General features: G+C 41.3%; 2 protein-coding genes across 10 annotated transcripts in view; one reads left to right on the forward strand and one right to left on the reverse strand.

Moving 5' to 3' along the window:
- The window catches only part of MAJIN (membrane anchored junction protein), a 197937-nt gene that overhangs the window by 108426 nt on the left and 66397 nt on the right, over positions 1–23114 (forward strand). The gene's annotated exons all lie outside the window — the stretch shown is intronic.
- Positions 1–23114, reverse strand: part of SLC12A7 (solute carrier family 12 member 7) — a 95722-nt gene that overhangs the window by 44830 nt on the left and 27778 nt on the right. For 7 of the 8 annotated variants that reach the window (XM_083449319.1, XM_083449315.1, XM_083449313.1 and 4 more), the window contains 4 exons: positions 5530–5624; positions 4238–4360; positions 2655–2801; positions 292–346 (listed from right to left, as the gene is read on the reverse strand). In XM_083449319.1, the coding sequence (XP_083305445.1) occupies positions 292–346; positions 2655–2801; positions 4238–4360; positions 5530–5577 (373 nt within the window). In that variant the 5' untranslated portion in view covers positions 5578–5624. Of the gene's footprint in view, positions 1–291; positions 347–2654; positions 2802–4237; positions 4361–5529; positions 5625–22063; positions 22086–23114 lie in introns of those variants that run through there. The other variant, XM_083449318.1, reaches the window with a different exon arrangement.

Below are 23114 nucleotides of genomic sequence, written 5' to 3' on the forward strand. Positions count from 1 at the left end.
GATATAGTCAGTCCTTTTCCATCAGAGTCAGCTGTCCTCAAGAAAGCAGGCAAGAAGACAGAGACCGGAACAAGCACCATTATGGGAAGAATTCCACAGCCTTTCTTTGGTACCTACCACACTAACAGACCTAGGAAATGTGTGCCTTTGCCCAGAACAGCAGGAGATGCTTTGTTGTCCACTCCTCACATACCCACTTCATCATAGTGAGAGGCATTTCATCTGTATCCCATTATCATTTAGCATGTGCACTAAACATACTTTGAATATATAAGTAAAATTTGTAATTACCTGGAACTACACCATTTGTTGCTATTGCACTCATTGATATTGCAGTTAGCAGAGTCTGCAAAAAAACACAAGTGATATTGGAGAATGTTACTAGCAAATTTAAGAAACCACAGCTGACGACAGTTAGTATAGCAAGAGCAGAAGCTCCCAGCACATTGAGGGTACAGGACCCATGAGTTAAATCTTTATAAAAAGCAAAAGATGTATGCATTCAAGTACAAGACAGCACTAAAACTATTGATCCATATGAAATACCAGTGGCATCTCCTTATTCTTGCATCTTATGTCAGAAATCATGCTTTTACAATAGTATATAAATTGGTGAAGACACTGTAGCTAAAATGGTTCAAGTGGAGACAAGAACCAAGGCATAAGTTTTACTGATGGTCACTGACTCAGCACATATTACTCTTCATTTATGTAGTAGTGTTGGTAAGAACAAAGGCTCAGACATCGGATTCTTGGTGTAGAAGTGAGAAAGACTAGCCATCACCCATGTATCCTTTTCATCTGCCTCCTAATACAGCAAAGAGAAGCTATTTATACATATCTATATCCCATTCTTCCTTTCAAAGTTCAGAGCTGTTTAGGCACTGATGAGGTCCCAACTGCTTGGCATTAACAACATCGCAGCCTTAGATGCCCTCAAATAATACAACAGGCAAAGTTTGAGAATGAGAATGTCTGACAGTTGGTTTCTCTAACAGTTAAGCCCTTCAGAACAGGTGAAGAACAAGCCACTTAAATAGATGTGAATTGATTGGGTTATTTATATATGTGTGTCTGTGTGCTTCCAGTAGTTTTAAAATGGCAAGTGGGAAGGTCCAGCTGCAGGAATGGGAAAGAAAACCACTGTTTGTACCATTAAACCTAAAGCAAAATATTTTGTGAGTCTACAAGAAAGAAAGGAATGTTCATGGGTATTGGTCAGCTGGCTGTATGGCTTTCATCGGTGGAACAGACAGGGAAACAATTTCATTCAGTCCCCTTTGCTTTGTGCCCCATTATTACTACTACTATGATGGTCTAGAGCAGATTTAGGAAGGATGTGGGGGGGGGGGCTGCACTGGAAGGAGGAATAATAAAAAATTGCTTCCCTTCCCATTCCGCTGACCAAAACCTTACCATAAGCTGAGTGACATTCTTGGATACAACCCAATCTTTTCAAAAAATGCATTTGGGTTTAAGGAACTATTAAACATACTGAATGTTATGCTAGCTTTCCATAACCTAACTAAAACACAAATATAGTATGTTTGTTTAATATCATCCTAACAAAAAAACAAAAATCAAACCCTTATGTCCAAAACACTCTAACAGGATGACATTTCAAGGTTAGAAAGAATTGTTTTCCTCTTTCAGTCATATTCCTTGCCATGAAATCAAATCAGAAGATGGAAGAAAGCCAGGTATGGGTCAAAGCTCCAGGGCTGAAACATGTGCAGACTTAAGCCCAAATCACTACAATGACACGGAACCCGTGTCTGTTGGCTCTCAACTTCGGAAACAATATCTCACTTGACGAGTTGTTAGGAAATGATGTTGCTATTTAAAGTGAGAGCAGTTGGAAACAAAAGTAAGGGAAACTGTCCAAGCTGGTGACCAAGCCAATCAGCTGTTGGGTAAGAGCCTCCCATTTGTTTTCACATCCTATTTATTCTCTCATTGAATGTATGACTTCCCCTGAGAATTAAAATCTCTTTCACAGTGTCAGAATCTAAAATGAAATGAAAGAAAAGCAAAAGACTTGGGTGATCCAGAAAGAGTATCTCTTCTATGATTTAGATGTGGGGTAGGGGCGATGACACCAATTAAGCCTTTAATTTGATCAGAAGGAAGAGAAACAACTAGTTCCCATCATGATGCTCAACCTGGACAATGGCTTATCTTCCTAATTCATTGGTGCCTGTGTTGTGTGCCACAGAGAAAAGACATTTTTATAAATATATTGTCTTTTTAAGCCCTTACTTGGCACAGCCCTTTTCCACCAATCAGCCACAAAAGAGTTCTATTTTTTGAACTGCAACTACACTTGGCTTGCATTATATTTCTGAACTGAGAAAAAGGTTCGTTCATGAGAAATCCTAGCCTAAACAAGGTGCTGCTCTTTTGGCACTAGAGATTGAGATATGCAAATGAGGTTAAAAATGTTGGCCTTCCTCAAAGCTACTTGATGTATCCATAACACAGCCACTTAGACAGAGTTTATGTCCTTCTGTTGCTGTGTTCTATCTTGCACCCAGTCTTGCTTTACATAGCTTGCTCCCCAGAAATGCTTGAATAAAGTTACAAGACGACAATGGAAAATCAGTAGAATGCAGAACTGCATTTAGCTAAACATAAAAAGTGGAAGTTGTACTTACACCAGAACAGCACATGAATACAATGATGAAAGATTCAAGAACTCCTGCTGTTCCCACAATCCATGTCAGTCTCAGGAATAGGATAACTCCTAAAATGTTCTGTAGACAGGGCAGATACACACCAATGAAAGTGCCCATACGTGGAGCCTAAAAACCCACAGAAAACATAATAGTTCGTTAGTATCCTTTTTGACCAATGTATCCAGATTAAGCAAGACAGCCTTTTCCCCAAAGAAACAAATTTTTCATAAAGGCTGAAAAATCCTCTGACATGGGATGCGACCAGTAACATCTACACATAGAGAATCATAGAAATATTGAGAAACTCTTTGAAGAGCTTTTATGTTTCTCACACTACTACCTCAGAAATGTATGTCATATTGTTAGGATATTTCCGTTCCACCTTAAAAGGGAGCAGGCTTTGTGTCACAGCTTGCGTATTTCCTGTTTCACAGGATGTTTCTGTTGTGTCTTTGCTTTCGTTTCTTTCTCTCTCTGCCGGAACTCTGAAGCAGGCAGTCATGTTTTTCTTTGTTCTGATCAACGCAGAAATAAACTTGTAAATAATGCTCTCCTGACTGCATCTTTCGCTGTGCATTATCTGCTGATAGAGCGTGCACGGCTCTGGAATGTGGCAAGCTATTTCTGGAGCTCGTGTCGCTAATTGCTGATACTGCGTGTCTGTGGGAGATCGATGGACGTCCGGAGACAACGTGGAGTCATGATGGACTTTGTCTCCCTGGCAGTATCCCAACACATATGCCCTAGGAAAGAAGCTTCTACTGCATACAGAGTCACATGGATCTCAGTCTTTCACTCAAATGTAGGTATGACCATGATCAGACAAGAACAATAGTGCAAGGCCATATCTTCTGAGAGTAGTTAACACAACTGTAACCACAGAAAAGAAGCTATTTTGGGAAGCAAGAAAAATTGGAACTGAAGGATAACAGTTGCCCCACCATAACGAGGAAAGTCGTATTTGACAAAGACGCACTCCCTCAGAGTCTTCAACTTCAGCTGGCTCCTGACAGATTTGGGTTTTGTCTGGTCTCTCCTCGGTTGCCCCCATTGTGTGAAGAATGTCACAGAGTACTCGCCCCCTTGTATTCCCTTTTAGTATGCTCTGTGGCTATAGGTTGAATAATTCTAGGGCTTATTGATCATGGCCCAAAATTTTAAAGTTTGAACAAAATCTCCTATTTTGCAAGGCCCCAGAAAAAGAAATATATCATAGGTGTTACCAGCCACTTGCCCATGGCAACACCTGTTCCTTCAGTTGCCTCTATTGGCATGTTAATATCCATGATCACTGTGTCACTCTTTCCAAACCATGGAAAAGGGGAAGAGGAAAAAGAGAGTGTAGTGTGTATTTTGACACTCTCCAAAAGTAAACTTGTTGTATGTATGGCTGATAACTAGCAATATTTTAATTTTTCCTAGATGGAACTGAGAGAAATGAATCATATTTTATTTTATCATTATTGGTAATATTTATTACCTATTTTGTATGACAGACAGCCCACCTCTCCAATGAAGAAGCTCTGCTACCAACTGTTAATTAAAAGTTTTGGCATTTGTACCTTTATTTCCTTACGTTTGCTATCTTCATCTTCTTCATGTTCTACCACTCCTTGAGTAACATTGGTATAGTTGGCTAGCTTATTAAGAAGAGATGATACCATGGGGTTGCTATCCATTTCTTCCTGTTGGGATTTTGAAAAACTTGTTAAATATCAAGGTCCAATATACAGGAACATATACAGGTCCAATATACAGGAACACATTTCAGAACAAACAGGAAAAAGCATCATATATCTATGCATATTCTCCTGCTACAACCTTTTTGCTGTGAAATAATGAGGATTTCAAGGATTCTTTGTTATTATTGCAAAATAAAAGTTGTTAAGTTGTGTACAAAATAAAACCACGGGTCTATTTCTATCTTAACATGGTTAAATGTTCAAATTCAAACTCACCTAAGTAATTCTGATGATTTTTTGTGAATAGAGTTCATGATTGCAAATTATATTTACTCAAGTTTTACATGAGATAAATGTATTTGCCATGGCAACCTCCCAGCTTTGGTGAGTGCTACTTCCTCCCTCTCTGAATAAGGCAATGACACACAAGTAGGCTTAAAGGTTGCTTAAGGTTGTTCCAATGATACAGTCAAGTTTAAAAGATGTAGAGATACAAGAAGCTAGACAAGTCACTCTGAATGATCATTTGGAAGGCAAGACAAATGGTGTTATATTTGCTAACTGGAGCTATCTGGGATTCCAGAATAAAAACAAAAAGAAGGAGGAAATCATGCCAGGCTGGGCTGAACATACATATATAGAGAGATATGATGTGCAAGTGCAAACTCTGCTTGGTTAAACAAGCAGCTTATTGACTTGTGGTTTGAAGTTGGCCTGTTTTGAAACAACCAAAGTTTGTTTTGCACCACAACACAACAAGCCAAGCTTAGTGGAAAGTGAAACTAAACTCATTTTCCCAAACACTGGAGAGGCGGAGTGCAGAAACTCAGGATTTCCCTCAAGCTTATTCCTTGTACAATAGCAACAAACCATGATTTAGTGTTATATATCAACATGGTAGTATTAGTCTTCATAGAAGTGACAATTTGTGGATCCCTAGGGTTATATATGCAGCTAAGTCCTGAGTAGATTCTCTGAAATTTACAAACCCAAGTTACTCATATTTAACTTAGGTTTATTAACCTCAGTGGGACTATTCTGACCCTGGTCTTACAGAATAGATTGCAAGAAACACAGCAAGTACTGCTACTTGAATAAAAGCACATAAATATAAACACTTCATACTTAGAACTTAGTAACAGGGATTTTGGGAAATAAGTTATCAAAAGTACCTCAAAAAGAGCCATATTTTTCCCTTCATAAATGTTTCCTCTCTCCATGCTGTCATTATTGATAAATGGGCTGCTTTCCCTTGGAATCCCATCACCTACCATGAAACAATGAATACAAGCAGGGTTATTTTTTAATGTACAAACAAACCAAACATCAACCTAAAAGTAGTAATAAAAACAATCATAAGTGACAAAATCACAAATAATAAAGTAACCATCATAATGATAATAAAAAAAGCTTTAAAAAGAGTAAGTAACATAGAAAATATATACAAGGTTCATATTTATACCAAAAATGCCAAATAATAATGAATGTTGCCGAATAGATCATATTTAATGGGAATACACCAGCCATGTTTGGTCATATGCATCACAAACAGTCCCCAAGCAGAAACAAATGGGTCCACATCACCACAGGGACTCATATTTTATGAGTCAGCTTTTTTCAGAAATGACAATAAATATGACTTGTTAAATCCACAGATCCATAGAATAACAAGATGCATCCTTCCACCCTGGAGAGATCGCTAGACAAGTGGCAAACAACAGATACAGAATTAATTGTTGAGAGGTTAAGTCAACACTGACACTGTCAGAAATGGATAAGAGACATAGCTTAGCATCCAAGTGACTTGTTTGCCAACCATAATATCAATCTCCATTACAACTTGCTTCCAGAACTTGTGTATAGTTACATACCCACCACGTATGCCGATATGTTATGCTGGTGGGATTGTAAGGTACAAGAAACAAAGCCACAGTTATAAGCAGATATATCAAAGTATTTACCTGTACACACAAATACTCCAGTAAGACCTTTGATTCCGTAACTCTATGTGTGACAGAACAGTATTTGTCTCCGAGTATCTGAATGAAATTTTACAGAATCTGTGGGGATTCAGACCTTGTTTTAATAAATTAAGTGACACTAAAAGTTCCTATTAAACATAAATCCGCTTTTCCTGGAAGAATATCCAACTGTCAACACCACTACAATCTGCTAGAGAGGAAAACAATTGAGAAGCTCCCCAAGAACTTCATGTAAAACTTTGTATATGTTCCAAAAAAATTCCAAAGTATTAAATGGCATGCAGAACATGGTATAGTTATGCAGTATTTTTGGAACCACACACTTTCATTCTGCTTCATATTCAAACTCCGTTTTCCTCAAGATGCACAATTTCCCTGTGTGCATCACAATTATTATTTTTACACTCTCCAAATGTTCTTACTTCCCAGTTTTATTTGTAGTAGTTGTTTACATAAAAAATTGTCCTTGTTAGGTGACTATAACTTTCCAGACCAGAATTTAGCATTAAAAAAAACTTTTTTTCAAAGCAAATTATCTTAACCATTGCCATCTAATTGTCTTCTGTGACTTTCCACCCTCCTTGTGTCCAGGGTAACTATTTGGCACCTCAATGTTGTTTATGTGAGTTAAAGCAATTGCCATACAATAAAAGAACTCTAACAAATAGCAACTCCTCCCCCAAGTCCAGTTCTTTCATCACTATGACATTTTTTTCTAGTTACAGGTAGGTAGCCGTGTTGATCTGCCGTAGTCGAAACAAAATAAAAAAATTCCTTCCAGTAGCACCTTAGAGACCAACTAAGTTTGTTATTGGTATGAGCTTTCGTGTGCATGCACACTTCTTCAGATTTTTTTTTCTAGAAATGGTTCTCCAAGAGATCAAGGATTAATGCTCAGATATGGATGAGATCTGAGGGAGTAGTGGGCATGGGAGTAGAAAGTGGATGAGACAAGCCGCCAGCATGTAAAAGGTCAGCAAGAGCCTGTGGGGTCCTGATTTTAAGTGATTTATTTTGCGCTAGCAGTTTACTTGCAAAACTTTTATACTCTCCTCCCCACCATGTGTGGTCTCTCTAGTGTAGTTATATTAGGAAAGCTCTTCCAGACATGATAATGAGCTTCTTTCTAATTAGTTGCAACAGAAATCATGTTTGCAGACATCCATGAAAACAGGACTTTCAGCACCAGTGTAGTGCATACTTTCAACAAGAACTGGCTCCCTCATAATTCTGTTAGGATATTTCTGTTCCACCTTAAAAGGGAGCAGGCTTTGTGAGTCACAGAGTCTGCGTATTTCCTGTTCACAGGATGTTTCTGTTGTGCCTATTGCTTTCGTTTCTGTCTCTGTGTCTGAGACACTGAAGCAGGCAGTCATGTTTTCTCTTTGTTCTGACCAACGCTGAATAAAGTTGTAAATATGCTCTCCTGAGTGCATCTTTCGCTGTGTGAATTCTGCTGATAGAGCGTGCATGAGCTCTCGAATGTGGCAAGCTATTTCTGGAGCTCGTGTCGCTAATTGAATGATACTGCGTGTCTACGGGAGGTCGATGGATCGCAACGGAGACGACGTGGGGTCATGATGGACTCTGTCTCCCTGGCAGTATCCCAACAAATTCTACCTCATCACAACCTAACAGGGGGATCTTTTCGAGCCTGAGAGCCACATGTCAGTGGTGGGTGAATCCAGAAACAAGTGGATGGAGCAACAAATGTACATTTTACTTTTGAGTTCTGCTCATTTTGCTTTCTACCAACTCAACTTCACCTCTGAGAGAATGCGTAATGTCATTTCTGATCTCTCCTTTCATTACACATTTAGTGTCCAAAAAAGAACAGAAAAAAAGCCACAGTTCCTTAGTCTCCTTATCCTTTGATTCCACTTTTGATCAAACAGGTTTGTAGTCATGCAAGACTTTCAGCCATACAAGCCAAATGTGCCTACCAATTACATATGGCAAGACTTACTCCTGAAGGAAAACTGCAGTACTTTCTAGACCACTAAAAAAGAAAAGAAGATGAAGAATGAAGCAAAGACCTTTCAACCAGTTTTTCTTTCTAAAAATAGAACAACTACTACAGGGGGAAAAACCCAAACACGAATGTAAAAACAGCCTAATACATGTTTTACAAACTGTAAAGCAATAAATTGCAAACAAAGCTTTAATAGGTTTGCCCAGACACGTTATATGAGTAGCGCTAGAAACTATCAACATCACAATGAAGATTTAACAATGTAATCAAGCGATACATTTCTGTTTTGAAAAGCAGGCAAGACAAATCTTGTATCTGTTTTGCAGTAGTTATGTAGCAGATTAGCCAGATGCTGACTGGCAGAACGCTTTCAAAATAATGAACTTTTTTCATGAAAAAGGCAGCACACTTCCACTCTTCTATCCACCAGCTATAACAGGTATCTTTAGAATTCTTTTTTCAGCCAATGTTTGGCAATTTACAGACATTAGCTGAAGTAAGAGTCACAAAAACATGTTCCAACACCAATGACCACATTCGGAGCAGATCTAGATCCAGAACCACATTGCTAATGGGTATTTTATTGTTTTTGTTGTTGGTGTTGTTATTATTAAAATTTATATAGCACCCTTCACTCACAGATCTCAGGGCGGCTCACCAACACAAAAATACAACATAAAAGTAGGAAATACACGATAAAAACAAGAACTACCACCACACAAAAAACAATACCCACCACACCTTGTGCCTCCCACAACCTTTTTTAAAAAGGGTGTAAGATGTTTATCAGCCAAAGGCCTGGTGGAAGAGGAACATTTTCACATGGCGCCTATAGGTGTATAATGAAGGCACCAGGCAAGCCTTCCTTGGGAGAGCATTCCACAAAGGAGGAGCCACCACAGAAAAGGCCTGTTCTCGTCTTGCCACCTTCTGGACTGCTTGTGGAGGACGCAAATGAAGGAGGTGATGATGATATCAGGGTCTAGGTAGGTTCATATGGAGAGAGGCAGACCTTAAGGTGTTGTGGTTCTGAGCCATTTAGGGCTTCATAGGTCAAAATCAGCACTTTGAATTGGGCCCAGAAACTCATTGGCAGCCAGTTCAGTTGGACCAGGATCTGTGTAATATGCCCAAACCCTCTTGTCACGGTGAGCAACCTGGTCACCAAATTCTGCACTAGCTGAAGTTTCAGAACCATCTTTAGAGGTAGCTGTACAGATAACATGTTGCAGTAATCTAAACCTAGGGGTTACCAGAGCATAAACAACAGTTGTTAGGCTATCTCTGAACCACCCACTAACAGTGCCTCAGTCTTATCTGATAGAGCTTCAGTTTGTTGGCTCTCATCCACTCCTTTACCAAGGCAAGACAATGGTCCAGCATATCCACTACCTCACCTGCAAACGTAAAGGAGAAGTAGAGCTGTCAGGAGCATATTGCTGACAATGTACTCCAACCCTCCAGATCACCCCAACTCAGTGGTTTCATGTAGATTTAGAGGATAAAATTGAACAGTGAGAAACCCCACTGAAGGCTCCACGGGGCTGAAGAACTCTCCCCAAGCATCACTCTCTAGAAACGTCCATCCAAGTAGGACTGGAACCACCATAAAGCAGTGCCACCCACCCACAACTCCGCTGCAGAAGGATATCATTGTCAAGGGTATCAAACAATGCTGAGAGTCGAGAAGACTTAACAGGGATACACTATCCCTGTCTCTCTCCTGACAGAGGTCTCTGGATAGAAAGCAGGTACACTCACAGAAGAAAGCCCTCAACAATCTCAATGAGCTATATATATAATATAGGGAAGAGGTATTTCTTCAGACAGGCAGCATCCAGTCTGTGCAGGGCTTTAAAAGGTCAAAATCAGCATTTCTGCCTGCTTGTCTATAGGTACACTTCAGTGTTCGTATTTACGACCTGTATATCTCTTTCCTTCATGCTGGAACTCTACATGGTTTATTTCAGATTCTTAAGAGATATCTCTTCCAAGTAATGACCGGATAGACATATGCGTAGCTTAAGCAAGATTGCCATGTACGGCTATGGGAATGTATGTATAGCTATGGGAAAGGCTTTACTACATGATAGAAATAGTGAAAGGTTAAGGAAATATGCTATCAAATACACACAAAAAATTAAGATGAAATATATCAAACTGATAGTAGAATTAGTAGGTGCAGTGTCAATAATAATAATAATAATTTATTATATATACCCCACCCATCTGGCTGGGTTTCCCCAAGTGTTAAAACAGTAAAACACCTTAAGGACTATAACGTACATTCTTCAAAAACAAAGGAGGGTTATCAAGACTTTTGAACAGGATTATTATCCACCTGGCTTGCCTTTTAAAAAAGTTATGGTTTCAGGCTCACATGCCAAGCAAACATCTTCTGAGTTATGCATTGCTTTCCTCCCGAGTTCAATTTGGGTTTTGAAAAGTTCTTGGGCTGCAGAAAATATGAGCAAATATTAAATGCTCCCATTTTATTACCTGAAGTGAAAATTGATTTGAGAATGTTGAGAAACGATTACAAATGTGGAAAGAGAGGGGCAGAATAGAACTCAGGAATGGAGGGGAGGCTAAAGCTGAGAGAGGCTGGAAATGGAGAAAAGAAGATGGAAGGGGGGAGAGGTCCTCGCTTCCTCACAGCCCCCACCCCACTTTATGAAATGTCATAGACAAATACTGAGGCAACTGAGATAGTATGAATTGTTGAATGATGCCATATAAAAAGGAAGCAGTCCTCTGCAAAAAGAGCAACTTGTTTACAGGAACATTTCTAACCTTTGTAATTCACAACAAAGCGAATTAATTTACTAATGTGACCAAATTTATTAGGAAAGTCTTCCATTCTAAAGAGAACACTGAAATTTAGGCCTCATAGCTAAGAAAGGGACACGAGTGCTAAAAGAAAAAGTAGTACACACAGCTGAAGCCTCCGCTTGATGTTTTTATTGCAACAGTTCCTTGACAGGGTCAGCATTTAATCTACAGTGGAGGTGTTAAAAACAGGTTTACATGAATTCAGTTGCGCAAATTAGATGGGGTAGAGGAAGGTTTGTTAATTCAAATAGGTTAGTAACAATCTATTAACTTTCGACAAAATGATTTTAAACAAATACAATCCTTTGCGAACCAATTTTCCTAGCTTCCTTATCTACAGGCACCTGCAACAAACAGAACAAAAATAAAGAGCATGACTATCCTGTTGACCTCTGAGCCTAATGAGTCTTATCCTTAGGAAGCCTATAAATCTTATTTAAAAAATCCTCAGCATTACACATCCTCAGAAAAGGAAGGATTATTCCTCATTAGCCCATTTGTATTAGTGTGACAAGGTATAGCATATCTCATGTTCAAAACACAACACTTTAGGTGTAAAAGGAAACAAGATTTCTACCTGAAACTTAGTAATGGAACAGTTTAGCAGCCAACAAGCAAACAGGACTTGTCTTCTGAAGAACCTCGTTCACAAACACTAGAGGAGGTCAGAGGAAATTGTGAAACACTTTTAGTGGGACTTAAAGCACACTTAAGAATGTGTTTGACTGTGGCAAAGACAAATAATATCAGCACCTACAGTAAATACAAAATTGAGAGCTGTAGGCAGTATGAAATAGCAACATAAGTGCACGTAAAATAAGACCTGTGATCACAGCAGCTTTTTGGCAGCCGATTATCACCTGTTCTCATACTGTACTAGTTAAAGGTAAAGGTAAAGGTACCCCTGCCCGTACGGGCCAGTCGTGTCCGACTCTAGGGTTGCGTGCTCATCTCGCTCTAGAAGCCGTGAGCCGGCGTCGTCCGAAGACACTTCCGGGTCACGTGGCCAGCGTGACGAAGCTGCAGCTGGCGAGCCAGCACCAGCGCAGCACACGGAAACGCCGTTGACCTTCCCTCTAGAAAGCGGTCCCTATTTATCTACTTGCACTTAGGGGTGCTTTCGAACTGCTAGGTGGGCAGGAGCTGGGACCGAACGACGGGAGCTCACCCCACCGTGGGGATTCGAACCACCGACCATACGATCAGCAAGTCCTAGGCACTGAGGTTTTACCCACAGCGCCACCCGCGTCCCTCACTGTACTAGTTACAGATTTAAAATTTAAATACAGTATACACAAATAGAGATAGTAATACTGATTAGTATTGCTAATATTATTTGGATTGTGTGCAAGCCTGTTCACCAACTGAAATCTTCCCCACAGGCCTGAAGTTCTCCAAGTGACAAAAGCCTATTCAGCTGTGGCACTCACAACTGTGAAACTCACTCACTAGACATGCTCACCTACAATGTTCACCTATGCTTTACATACCTATTCCCTCATGCCTTCAGTGGCTTATAACTTGCTTCTACTTTTTAATCGGCTTTTACATGAGTTTTCCATTTGCCTGTCACTCCCTTTTTTTATCTGCTGTGCTGCTCTGGTTCGCCAGAAGCAGCTTAGTCATGCTGGCCACATGACCCGGAAGCTGTACACTGGCTTCCTCAGCCAGTAAAGCGAGATGAGCACCACAACCCCAGAGTTGTTCACAACTGGACTTAACTGTCAGAGGTCCTTTACCTTTATTATATTCTTGCATTGTTTATTTTATTGCACTTTGAGGTTTACTGCAGTCTACCTTGAGCTATTCTGCAAAAGGAAGGGAATAAATATTTTAATTTAATGAACAACTCCCTAAACCCAACTCTTCCTCATGTCACTGTTTGTCCAACCCCAGTGCTAACAAACTCTGAATCATTAAGATTCATAGACAGTTATGCCAGCTCTGCTATTGTGCGATAAGTACTCCCATCAAGAGGAACAAGGAATTTTGTTTTACTCTACAGTCCTCTGAACTCCAACTTAGACTTCATTTTTAATCTTGGGTCATTGACATGTTTCTCTGTAAATTCCATCCAACGAAGACCCTGCTGCTGCCATTTATATTATTCTCCCGGACTTCTCAGCGATATTCAATACCATCAACAATGATATCCTCCTGGATCACTTATATGGTTTGGGTTTGGGAGGCCCACCCTTAGTGGTTCAGACCTTTGTTGGAAGAGTATTTCCAGAAGGTAGTGCTGAAGGACAGCTGCTTTGCCGCATGGTCGCTGGTTCAAAACTGTTTTTTATGCTCTTTAACATTTATATGAAACTGCTGGTAGAAATAATCCAGAGGTCTGGGTCGCACTGTCATCAGTACACAAATGACATACATTTCATTTCCATCTTCAGATCCCAGGGAGGCTGTAGAAGTCTTACATGGGCAATTTTGGGATGGAGAAGGTGAAACAAATCAAAATTAAATTCACGTTAAGATGGAGGAATTGTGAGTCAGGCCATTGTCTGCTCCAGAAGGTAGTTTACAGCTGGTCCTACATGAAGTGGCAATCCCCCTGAAGATCCAAGTTCACAGTTTGGGAGTCCTTCTGAATAACATGCTGACTGGAGAGGTACAGATGGCATCTACAGCCAGAGGTGGACTTCTTCAGCTTTGCCCTGTGGGCCAGCTGCGTCTCTATCTAGAGAGGTGTGGCCTAGCACAGTAACCTCTGCCCTAGTCACGTCCAGGCTTGACTACTGTAACTTGCTTCATGTGGGGCTGCCTTTAAAGATAGCTCAGAAGCTTCAGCAGGTAGAAAATGCCACTGCTAGTCCCAACAGGTGATAGATGGCCAGATCAAACAAAGCACTCTTATCAGCTGCACTGGTTGCCACTGTACATCTGGGCCCATTTTAAGGTACTGGTTGCCACCAAAATTCAGTGAGATGTAAGAGAAATATATGAAAGAAAGGGCTTTTTCTGTGGTAGCCCCTGCTCTGTGGTAGCCCCTGCAACTTCCTCCATGTTGACATTTGGAAATCCTGTACAGCTGGACTGCAAAGCTGTTTCAAGTGGCTTTCGGACTGGTAAATTATTCACCTGTGTGGATCTTTTATTGCTAATTTTCTCAGCTATATTTTACTTTAGGAATGTTAGGGTTGCTATTTTATTCTGTTTCAGCCAATGTATTCTTATTTTACTATGTAAACTGCTTTGGATGAATTTTTTTACTTCTAAAGGCAACATATAAATGTTTAAAATAAATAAAATAAAAATAAATATCACCCATCTCAAGATAAAATTAAAATTACACAAGAATACCTCATCTTGCCACTGGCTAATGACACATCCAATTCAAATGACATTTCTAAGAAATAGATTGGTATGTAGCCTGCAGGCGTTTGTTGGACTACAATTCCCATCATCCCTGACTACTGGCTATGCTGGCTGGAGTCTATTTGAGAGGGAGCCCCAAACCTGAAAACCTCCTGGTCTTGTACAGAACTTTAAGATCACTAGGCCTGGGTGATATATCACTATATCACCCAGGACCGGTATGGAGGCTGCTGAGCACGCTGAGGGAGAAACAAACTAGCCGGGAGCTGGAGGCAGAGGGACTCAAGCGGCAGCAGTTTCATCAGCAATATACCGCTGGTGAAACCACCATTGCACTCTTATACAGCTTGTTCCTTCCTCCACTTCTTTAATCTGCTTGGCTGAGGAGTGCCCTCACCTCAGCCAAGCAGTTTTGCGGAGCCCCTGACCCGCAAAAACTGAGCCAGCGGTGGGATGGGGGCTCTGTTAAAGTGCTTCCCCTTCCCAGCTGAGAGAGCCCCGACCTCGCTCTTACTTGCACGAGAGTAGGAGCGGGATCAGGGCTACGCAGCTGAGAAGTGCAAGCCCGCCTTTCCCAGATGAGAAAGGCCTGGTGTGCTGAGCCAGAAAGATGGAGCCCATCCTCCCAGTGAAAGGGAGCCAGGCAGTGTAGGGGCTCTTTGATGCTGCTGGCGGTTCCAGAGTTGCCCAGCAGCCCCTCACAAAGGGCGAGAAAAGGTGGCTTTGCACCCCACACCTTGTGGAATTCAGTGGGAGGGTGGGCTATGTCTTTCCTCCTGCGGTGAATGACACCCCCCCCCCAGAGGAAAGAGGCAACACACCTGCACTGGCGAAGGCTAAGGCAGTCAAACGCAAGGAGCCTGACATGCTTGGTCTGCCTTTGGGGAGTGGGGAGCAAGCAGGCAAGGTAGCCTGCCCGCCCGCCCGTCATCAAAAGCAGAGGGAGCATGGCCAAGGCGCCCTGAGTCCCCTGCTGGTTGCGTGCTAGCTCCGCTGGGGGCAGGAGCTCACCTGTCCCCCAGCTGAGCAGCAGGCTTGAGCCAGCTATATTGGCCTCAGACTGTGAGGTGCTGGGGTCAAAACGCCTCAGTTCCCATGGTGAGAGTTGCAGCACCATGGAGAGAGTGGTGCTGATGCAGCTTTTTTCAACATCACTGTTTATCACTACACTGTGATGTTGAAAACCCAACACTGCCCAGCCCTAAGGATCATCTGGGGAAATTTTACTTATCACAGGCTAAAAAGGTAAAGGTAACGGTACCCCTGCCCGTACGGGCCAGTCTTGCCAGACTCTAGGGTTGTGCGCCCATCTCACTTAAGAGGCCGGGAGCCAGCGCTGTCCGCAGACACTTCTGGGTCACGTGGCCAGCGTGACAAGCTGCATCTGGCGAGCCAGCGCAGCACACGGAACGCCGTTTACCTTCCCGCTGGTAAGCGGTCCCTATTTATCTACTTGCACCCGGGGGTGCTTTCGAACTGCTAGGTTGGCAGGCGCTGGGACCGAGCGACGGGAGCGCACCCCGCCGCAGGGATTCGACCGCCGACCTTTTGATCAGCAAGTCCTAGGCGCTGAGGCTTTTACCCACAGCGCCACCCACGTCCCTCTATCACAGGTCGGTGATCCAAAAAAGGGCATTTCCCACCATTACCCTTGTACTATGGAATTTCCTTCCCTCTGCCCTATGTGAAAGATTGCGCACCAGCTGCTTCAGGTATATTGTAAAAACATATTTTTGTCTAGGCAAAGTAAAGCAGCAACATCTGGAAGGCACCAGTGGTTAGTCACACAACTCACATCTGATATCAATTCAAGAGTTGGAATTCAGAGGCCGTTGTCCCATAATAACCAACAATATCAGTACCCTGACTTAGTCCCAGTTGAAACCAGTGAGACTAAGGCATGCTTTAAAAGTGCAGTATTGAAGCCTAGGAAAATAAAAGTGATAGTTCTGCAGCTAAAAAAAATGAAAGATATGTGGCAAATATACACCAAATATTTGCAACCATTGTTTGTATATTGACTTATTGTGCAATATCACCCACTTCTAGGCATATTAAACCTAGGGTTTTAGGGAGGCGACTGTACAAACTCTGCAGAAGGTTGCAAAAATTTCCCAGCTGTTCAAAGCTATTTGGTCTAAAGTGTGAAATCCTATTAAATCAACAAGCCTTTGTCACATCAATAAACTACCATGAAACAGACTGTGAGGATAGAAGCTCCCATGTCTCAGCATATATGCATCACACAGCAAATTGTGTGAAAAGGAAAGGATCAGTGATCCTTCTCTTCAAGTAATTTTCCACGCTGGCAAGGGATGCAAAAACTGCCATGGCTGGTTTGAAATTCATTGATAGTGATGGATCTCAACAGGGGGAACATATTAAAATCTGAAATCAAATCAGCCAGTCTGCTCTGAAAAATATATTGGGTGGTATCCAACTAAACAGTTCCACTAGCATAAAGACTTTTAGCTGTGCAATGCAACTTCCCCAACCCCTCCTTTCCCAGTGAGCCCCTAAATTTGTTCTGGGGATTCCACCAATCCTTTGAAAAAGATTTAAGGGGCATATAGAGGGCACATGGGGAAAGTTGAGTGCAGACAAGTTCCACTGCACAACTAAAAGTCCTTGCACCAGCAGAACTGTTAAGTTGGATATCATCCATTGCTTATATCCTGGCCTCATTCTACAGTAACCAACAGGTTTCAACTTGGAAGACAAACCATTCCATTCCTATAATATTAATTCACATTCTTCCACAACCATTTCCACCCCGACTTGTACTGCTGCCCCTGGATGAATAGCTTGCAACTTTCTGCCCTCTACATCCTTGCTTGCCTATTCTCCTACCTAGAACATGGGTTTTCTACATCCACTTCTGTGCCACTCCACAGGCTGAAAAAAGGAACCCTGCCCAGAAGAATCTGGGGAAATGCTATCAGAAAACCTCAGACCTGTTGGGAGCTCTCACAACTCAGCTGGCTCTCTTTATACTAATGAAATGAGCTGGATGATACTAGGAAGCTGTGAGGGGAGAGATGTTCCAAGTTTTCTAACCTCCTCAGCTGATGTCTCCAGCTTTTTCTTAGCATCAGGCAGAAAAAGAGAAGCCCCGCTGGAAGATGGTTCTAAGGTAGAGGGGTGTCAATCAAGGTTACCTTCTAGTTTTCTTAAAAGGCCAGCCAGGATGAGCAGCAATAGGCAGCACACAAGCTCAGACATTAGGCAAGAGAACAGCTTGGATGGAAACTGCCTGTCCATTAAATGATTAACGGAGGGGTGGGGGGAGGCTGTTGTGGTCTCTCTTTTTGCAAGGTTGTTTTTGAGAACATTGTTTTACGATTGATTATTAAGATCATAATGTTTCTAGGGTTTATTATATCCAAGAAGCATCTTACATAGTTTATGAACTCTTCCAGCACAACTTAATAAGAAAGTTGAACCATCCACTTTAGAAGCAATTATAATCTTCTATACTGGTGCTCCTTGAAATATGAAGAATCATTTTAATTGATTGGCCACTTGCCAATTCCACAAAGGAAAGCTAAAATTGTCAAGGATTGCTATATTTAACATCTTATTGGATAATCAGCAACAACAGACTTTAATAGCGGCATATTTGTGTGCTCTTGCACCTTTTCTGATGAGAACACAGGAAGCATGTTCAAATAAATTTGAGCAAAACAAGTACTGTACCACATTAATAAAAATGTGTATAGTTTTATTTTTAAAGTAACTAAAAAATTATCAGGATATATATATGTTGGTAACTGAGTAAGCTGGGGGCCAATAATCCTCCATCTTGGTGGATTTCAGTTGTTAGTTACAACTTAAAACACAACTGCATGGAAGCTATTCAGTAAAGGACTTGTGAAGCAACTCCTCATAGTAATTTTCACATTTTTTGACCATGAAAAAACCAACCCTTATAGCTATTAGGATCGTACTGTAAATGAATGTCCCAAACTGTGAATTGTGAGATGGGTTTAAGTGTGTACTGAAAAGACACAATAGTCTTTTCAGATTTTCCCTTGTATACAAGGGCTAAAAAGTTACACAGGAAAGGGACACGTGTATCAGACCTGCCCTCAGAACCACCAGGTGCACAGCCTCCTCTTGAGATGTTCACACATCTAAGGTCTGCAGGGTTTCAAAATGTATTCTTCCAAACATACTTAGAAGCCTTCTTGCAATTGAAAGCATGGTTCAAAGCATAAATCGCTATCATTTCCATAGGAACAAATTATCTTCCCCTAAAAAAAAATTAGAACACCTGTTTGTTTAAACCCAGTCTGTCCTGATCATGTATAAAAAATTTTTTTTTACACATTTCAGAGGAAAAGGATGAGTGTGAATAGGCATAATAGTTCTAAAATTTATGTTTCGTAGTAGTAATGGTATTTGTTTTTATTGCAGAATTATCTTTAAGAACGAGTTCCAGTTTGAAATACATCAGCATTGTGGTGCCTTTATTTAGAAAGTGTCTGATATAACATTTGTTGTTACTTGTCATTAATTCTGCATCTCCTAAATACACTTGGGTTAGAAATAATTCCCACCTAAATCAGCAGAAATTACTGATCAGGTTGTTATTGAATCTTTGTCATGTTTTTAGAAAGGAACCTAAATTATAGCTACATTCAAGTTACTACAAAGCTTTGCAGAGGGGAGGAGTTGTGAGCAGGAGCCGTTTCCAGCGTTGGCAAAGGGCGTTTCGGCCCCTGCCCAGCCATCCCGGCTGCCGCGCCATGCCCCCAGGTAGCCAACCAACCAGGTGGAGGCTTGGGGGCGGGGTTTCGCCACTCAAAACGCGGCTGCGGCAGCACTTCCCATCCATTGTGCTGCTGCCTTTCGTCAGATCACCCACCTATCCTCCCTCTAGTTAATTGCTTGGTTCTTGATGTTGCTATGGACCTGTGGTTGGTCACCTTGGTTGGCCAAGGGGCCTGGTAGGAATTTTTATCCAACTGGCAAATTGGCACCGGCCACTTGGTTTTTCGCCTACCTCGTCGCAAATCGTCACAACTTTTTGGTATTGACGGTTAAGCATTGGAATATGTTTGTGTATTGGAGGGCAGGGTGTGGCCATCGCCTACCCCTCCACTTTATGGGTATTTGGTAAAGGACGCCCTTGCTAGTGCCTAGGGCCATGGCATGACCCCCGGTAACATCAGGGGGAGCTTTCAGTTGTATTTGCATCAACAGGCTCCTCCCACTGGTGGTTAACCCTTGATAGACTCACCGCTCCCTGAGGAGGTGGAGTCACTTGCTGCGGTTTATCCAGTGCCTAAGCCAATACCTCTCACATGCTGTAATCAATAAAGTTGTGGCCTTTTTAGCCCATTAACCTTATACAGTGGTACCTCATGTTACATACGCTTCAGGTTACAGACTCCGCTAACCCATAAATAGTACCTTGGGTTAAGAACTTCGCTTCAGGATGAGAACAAAAACCGTGCTCCAGCGGCATGGCAGCAGCAGGAGGCCCCGTTAGCTAAAGTGGTGCTTCAGGTTACGAACAGTTTCAGGTTAAGAACGGACCTCCGGAACGAATTAAGTACTTAACCCGAGGTACCACTGTATACCATGTCCATGTGGTTTTCTTATCCTCAAGCGGGTGGTGGGTCCTTGAATCACAACTCATCACAGTCACGGACCCTGTCAATGCAGCTCAGACAGTTACAATGCAATCCTATACAGATCTACTGAGACCCACTGAGATCAATGAAGCTTACTCCCAAGTAAGGAGTACAGAATGCAGCCTAAGTTTTAAGCTGTTACACAGCTGACTGTCAAGATCCATTCTCTTGATCTGGATAATTCATGTAAGGCTCTCTAGATTAGCATACAAATAGTGCAGGTGAGCTTGATCATAACTGCTAGAGCTTGGCTGCAGTTAAATTACCATGGCTGACCCTGAAAAAATAGCTGTTTGGTAGACCTCATTTTAAACTGATAGCCATGAATTTAGCCAATCAACTTTGTTAGATACTGACATATTCTGAGTACTGCAAACAATGCAATAGAAATAATCTCTTCAAATACTGCATTGCTGAAGTCATACTTGCACATTAACCTCTCTACTCTGCACATCTATACAGAAGATCTTTCAGAGCAATAAACATGTCTCAACATACATATTGGGGCCATGAAAATGTCCTTCAGCAGTCCTAAAAAACATTGCACTCCCCTCCAACTATTTACAACATACCTTGTAATATACTACCTAAAACTAAACTCTAGTGTTGGTACTATAAAGACTATATGATTCTCTTCAGTCCTGTTTTCTGCCTCACAGAGAATCTGTGCATTCCAAATAGTGATGGAGTCAGAACCAACTACTAGAATTTATATTTTGAAAAATGGAGGGTTTCTTCTTTGTTCTAGTAGCCATGATGCTCCTTCAAATCTGTTTGACATCTGATAAAACTAATCTAATTCCATCTACATAACCCCATCTGCAACAACCTCAAACTGTTAAAAATTGCAGGCTGCCGGGCATGCTGTCCTTTCCCAGCTACCTACCCACTTTTTGTTCAACATATACTGTGAGGAAGAAATCTGGAGAATTTGAAAGCTTTGTTCTTGGCATTTTGCCATTCTGGTTGGTCTAGTAAAGGTACTGTGGATTGTTCCGTGGATCTTCCTTTTGAAACTAGTAAATCATTCAAGGGAAGGAACAGTAATAAGTGCATAGTTAATATGACCTTGTAAATCTGAGGTCAGAGAGTAAAGTGCATACTTTGGCACCTTGCCAGTATTCAGAGATTTAAAAGCCTGCGTTAATGTATTGCTATGGGCTTTAGAGCTTAACCTCAGTTGAAAATAAAGTTTTCAGGTATCTACTTTCTATACAGCTACTGTTATGTTGTCCTTGCAGCAACAGTCTTGGAGCATAATATATCTAACAAGCTCAAGGTTTTGCAGTGCTTTTTACGTGATGGTTTTACCAAACCTAAACACAAGCCTCAAACAGGAGCATTTACCTTTTGGTTTCTCTTTGAACTTTTCACCCTATAAATAAGAAAACTCAAAACCAAGAAATGTCTAACAAAGGCATCGATGAATCTCAATGCAAGACAAGATCAAGTAGTTGGCAACCTGTTTCCATTATTATAAATGCGGTGTATTTTTTTTTAATAACTAAATAACATGACATTATATCATGTATATTGATTAAATTTGATCTTTAATATAAAGTTAACCAAGCCCCTTCATCACAGAGTTTTTTTTTCAGAACCATCCAATAAGTCACAAAATACTAAGCAAACTTTTGAGTTCTCCAGCATTCTTACTTTGCTGTATGTCAAACAGAGAGGTGAGGCAGCACTGGGAATGATGACGGAGCCCGCAAGTCTGCAATTTGGGATCTTAAGAGTCAAACACAGCAACAATTCCCCACCACACACATAATCTTCATTTACCTTTCACAACCCGTTCCAAGCAAAGTAACATTAAGATAAATAGACAGGAAGACAAAGGCATGCTGAGGCACACTATTTAAAGAAAGGCAGCACAAATATTTTGATCACTAAATAATCAAAGCTTAAACAGAAAGCTTAGTGTTTTAACCTTCACTTTTTGAATACACATAAGTACCTTTCATCTAGGAAATCTAAACTCAGATGAAACACCTGCAGCCCAGGCTAGATGTGATGACAACAGAATCCAGTATTTTAAGGTAGGTCTGATCCAACAGGAGCAAGATGTAAGACCAAAGAAGCACACAGGCTGGGGGGGGGGGGGTTAAATCCCACCCCATGACCATACCACCTCCCCCTAGGTGTTTTATCCCAGTGGAACTGAGCTGGTATGAGAATGAAGCTGAAAGAAAGCAGCAGGAGGGGAAGAGAGCTGAGAGAGGAAACTTGCAGACAAGTGAAGGATGGTTGAAGCAGTCTGCAGCCCATGACATGTAGTTTGGGTCTGAGGCTAGAAATTCAGCATTCTAACATCCATAGTTGCAAACTTGGTGCCTCATTCCTGAGGTCAGATCAGTACACTGGTCTAGGCACTGTGCTAACATACAAGTAGAAGTTTTTAAAATGCTCTTGAATTACAAAAAAGGCGTATGTTTATAATGCATTTGATCTTCTACGTCTGTGCAAGACTGCTCTTGACAGCTAATTCCCAGGGACTTGTGGGGCTTTCAGCTCCTCATCGCTACTCCAGTGACAGCCCCCATCCCCACTATTTCTACATGACAATCTATTTCTCACACAGTTTGTTAATCTTCTTAGTTTACTGTTGGCTTAATTGTTTTTTAAATGATTTTTAAAAATAGTTTTAACTGTTTTTGTTGATAATTTTAATATTTCTTGCAAACCGCTTAGTTGTTTTGTTACAATCAAGCAGTACATAAATTTTGCAAAATAAACAAATAAGGGGCTTGGAGACTTGCAAAAAGCTTTTGACAAGTACCTCACCAAACAATCCCGAGTAAACCTAGCAGTCCTAGAATTGTGGTAACAGAATACTTGGGCCTGATCTAGCAGAGTTTTTACGCTTATATCTGTCAGGAGGGTGGCTCCATGGGCACTGCTCCTCAATGCTGGCCGCTCCTAGCTTAGCCATTAATTCACTACATGGCTTTAGTAAAGCAATTATTCTCGTAGTCTAAACACAGTAATAATAATAACTGGTCTTACAA

Source organism: Podarcis tiliguerta, assembly GCF_965153285.1.
Source record: "Podarcis tiliguerta genome assembly, chromosome: 7".
NCBI classification, from domain to species: Eukaryota; Metazoa; Chordata; class Lepidosauria; order Squamata; family Lacertidae; genus Podarcis; species Podarcis tiliguerta.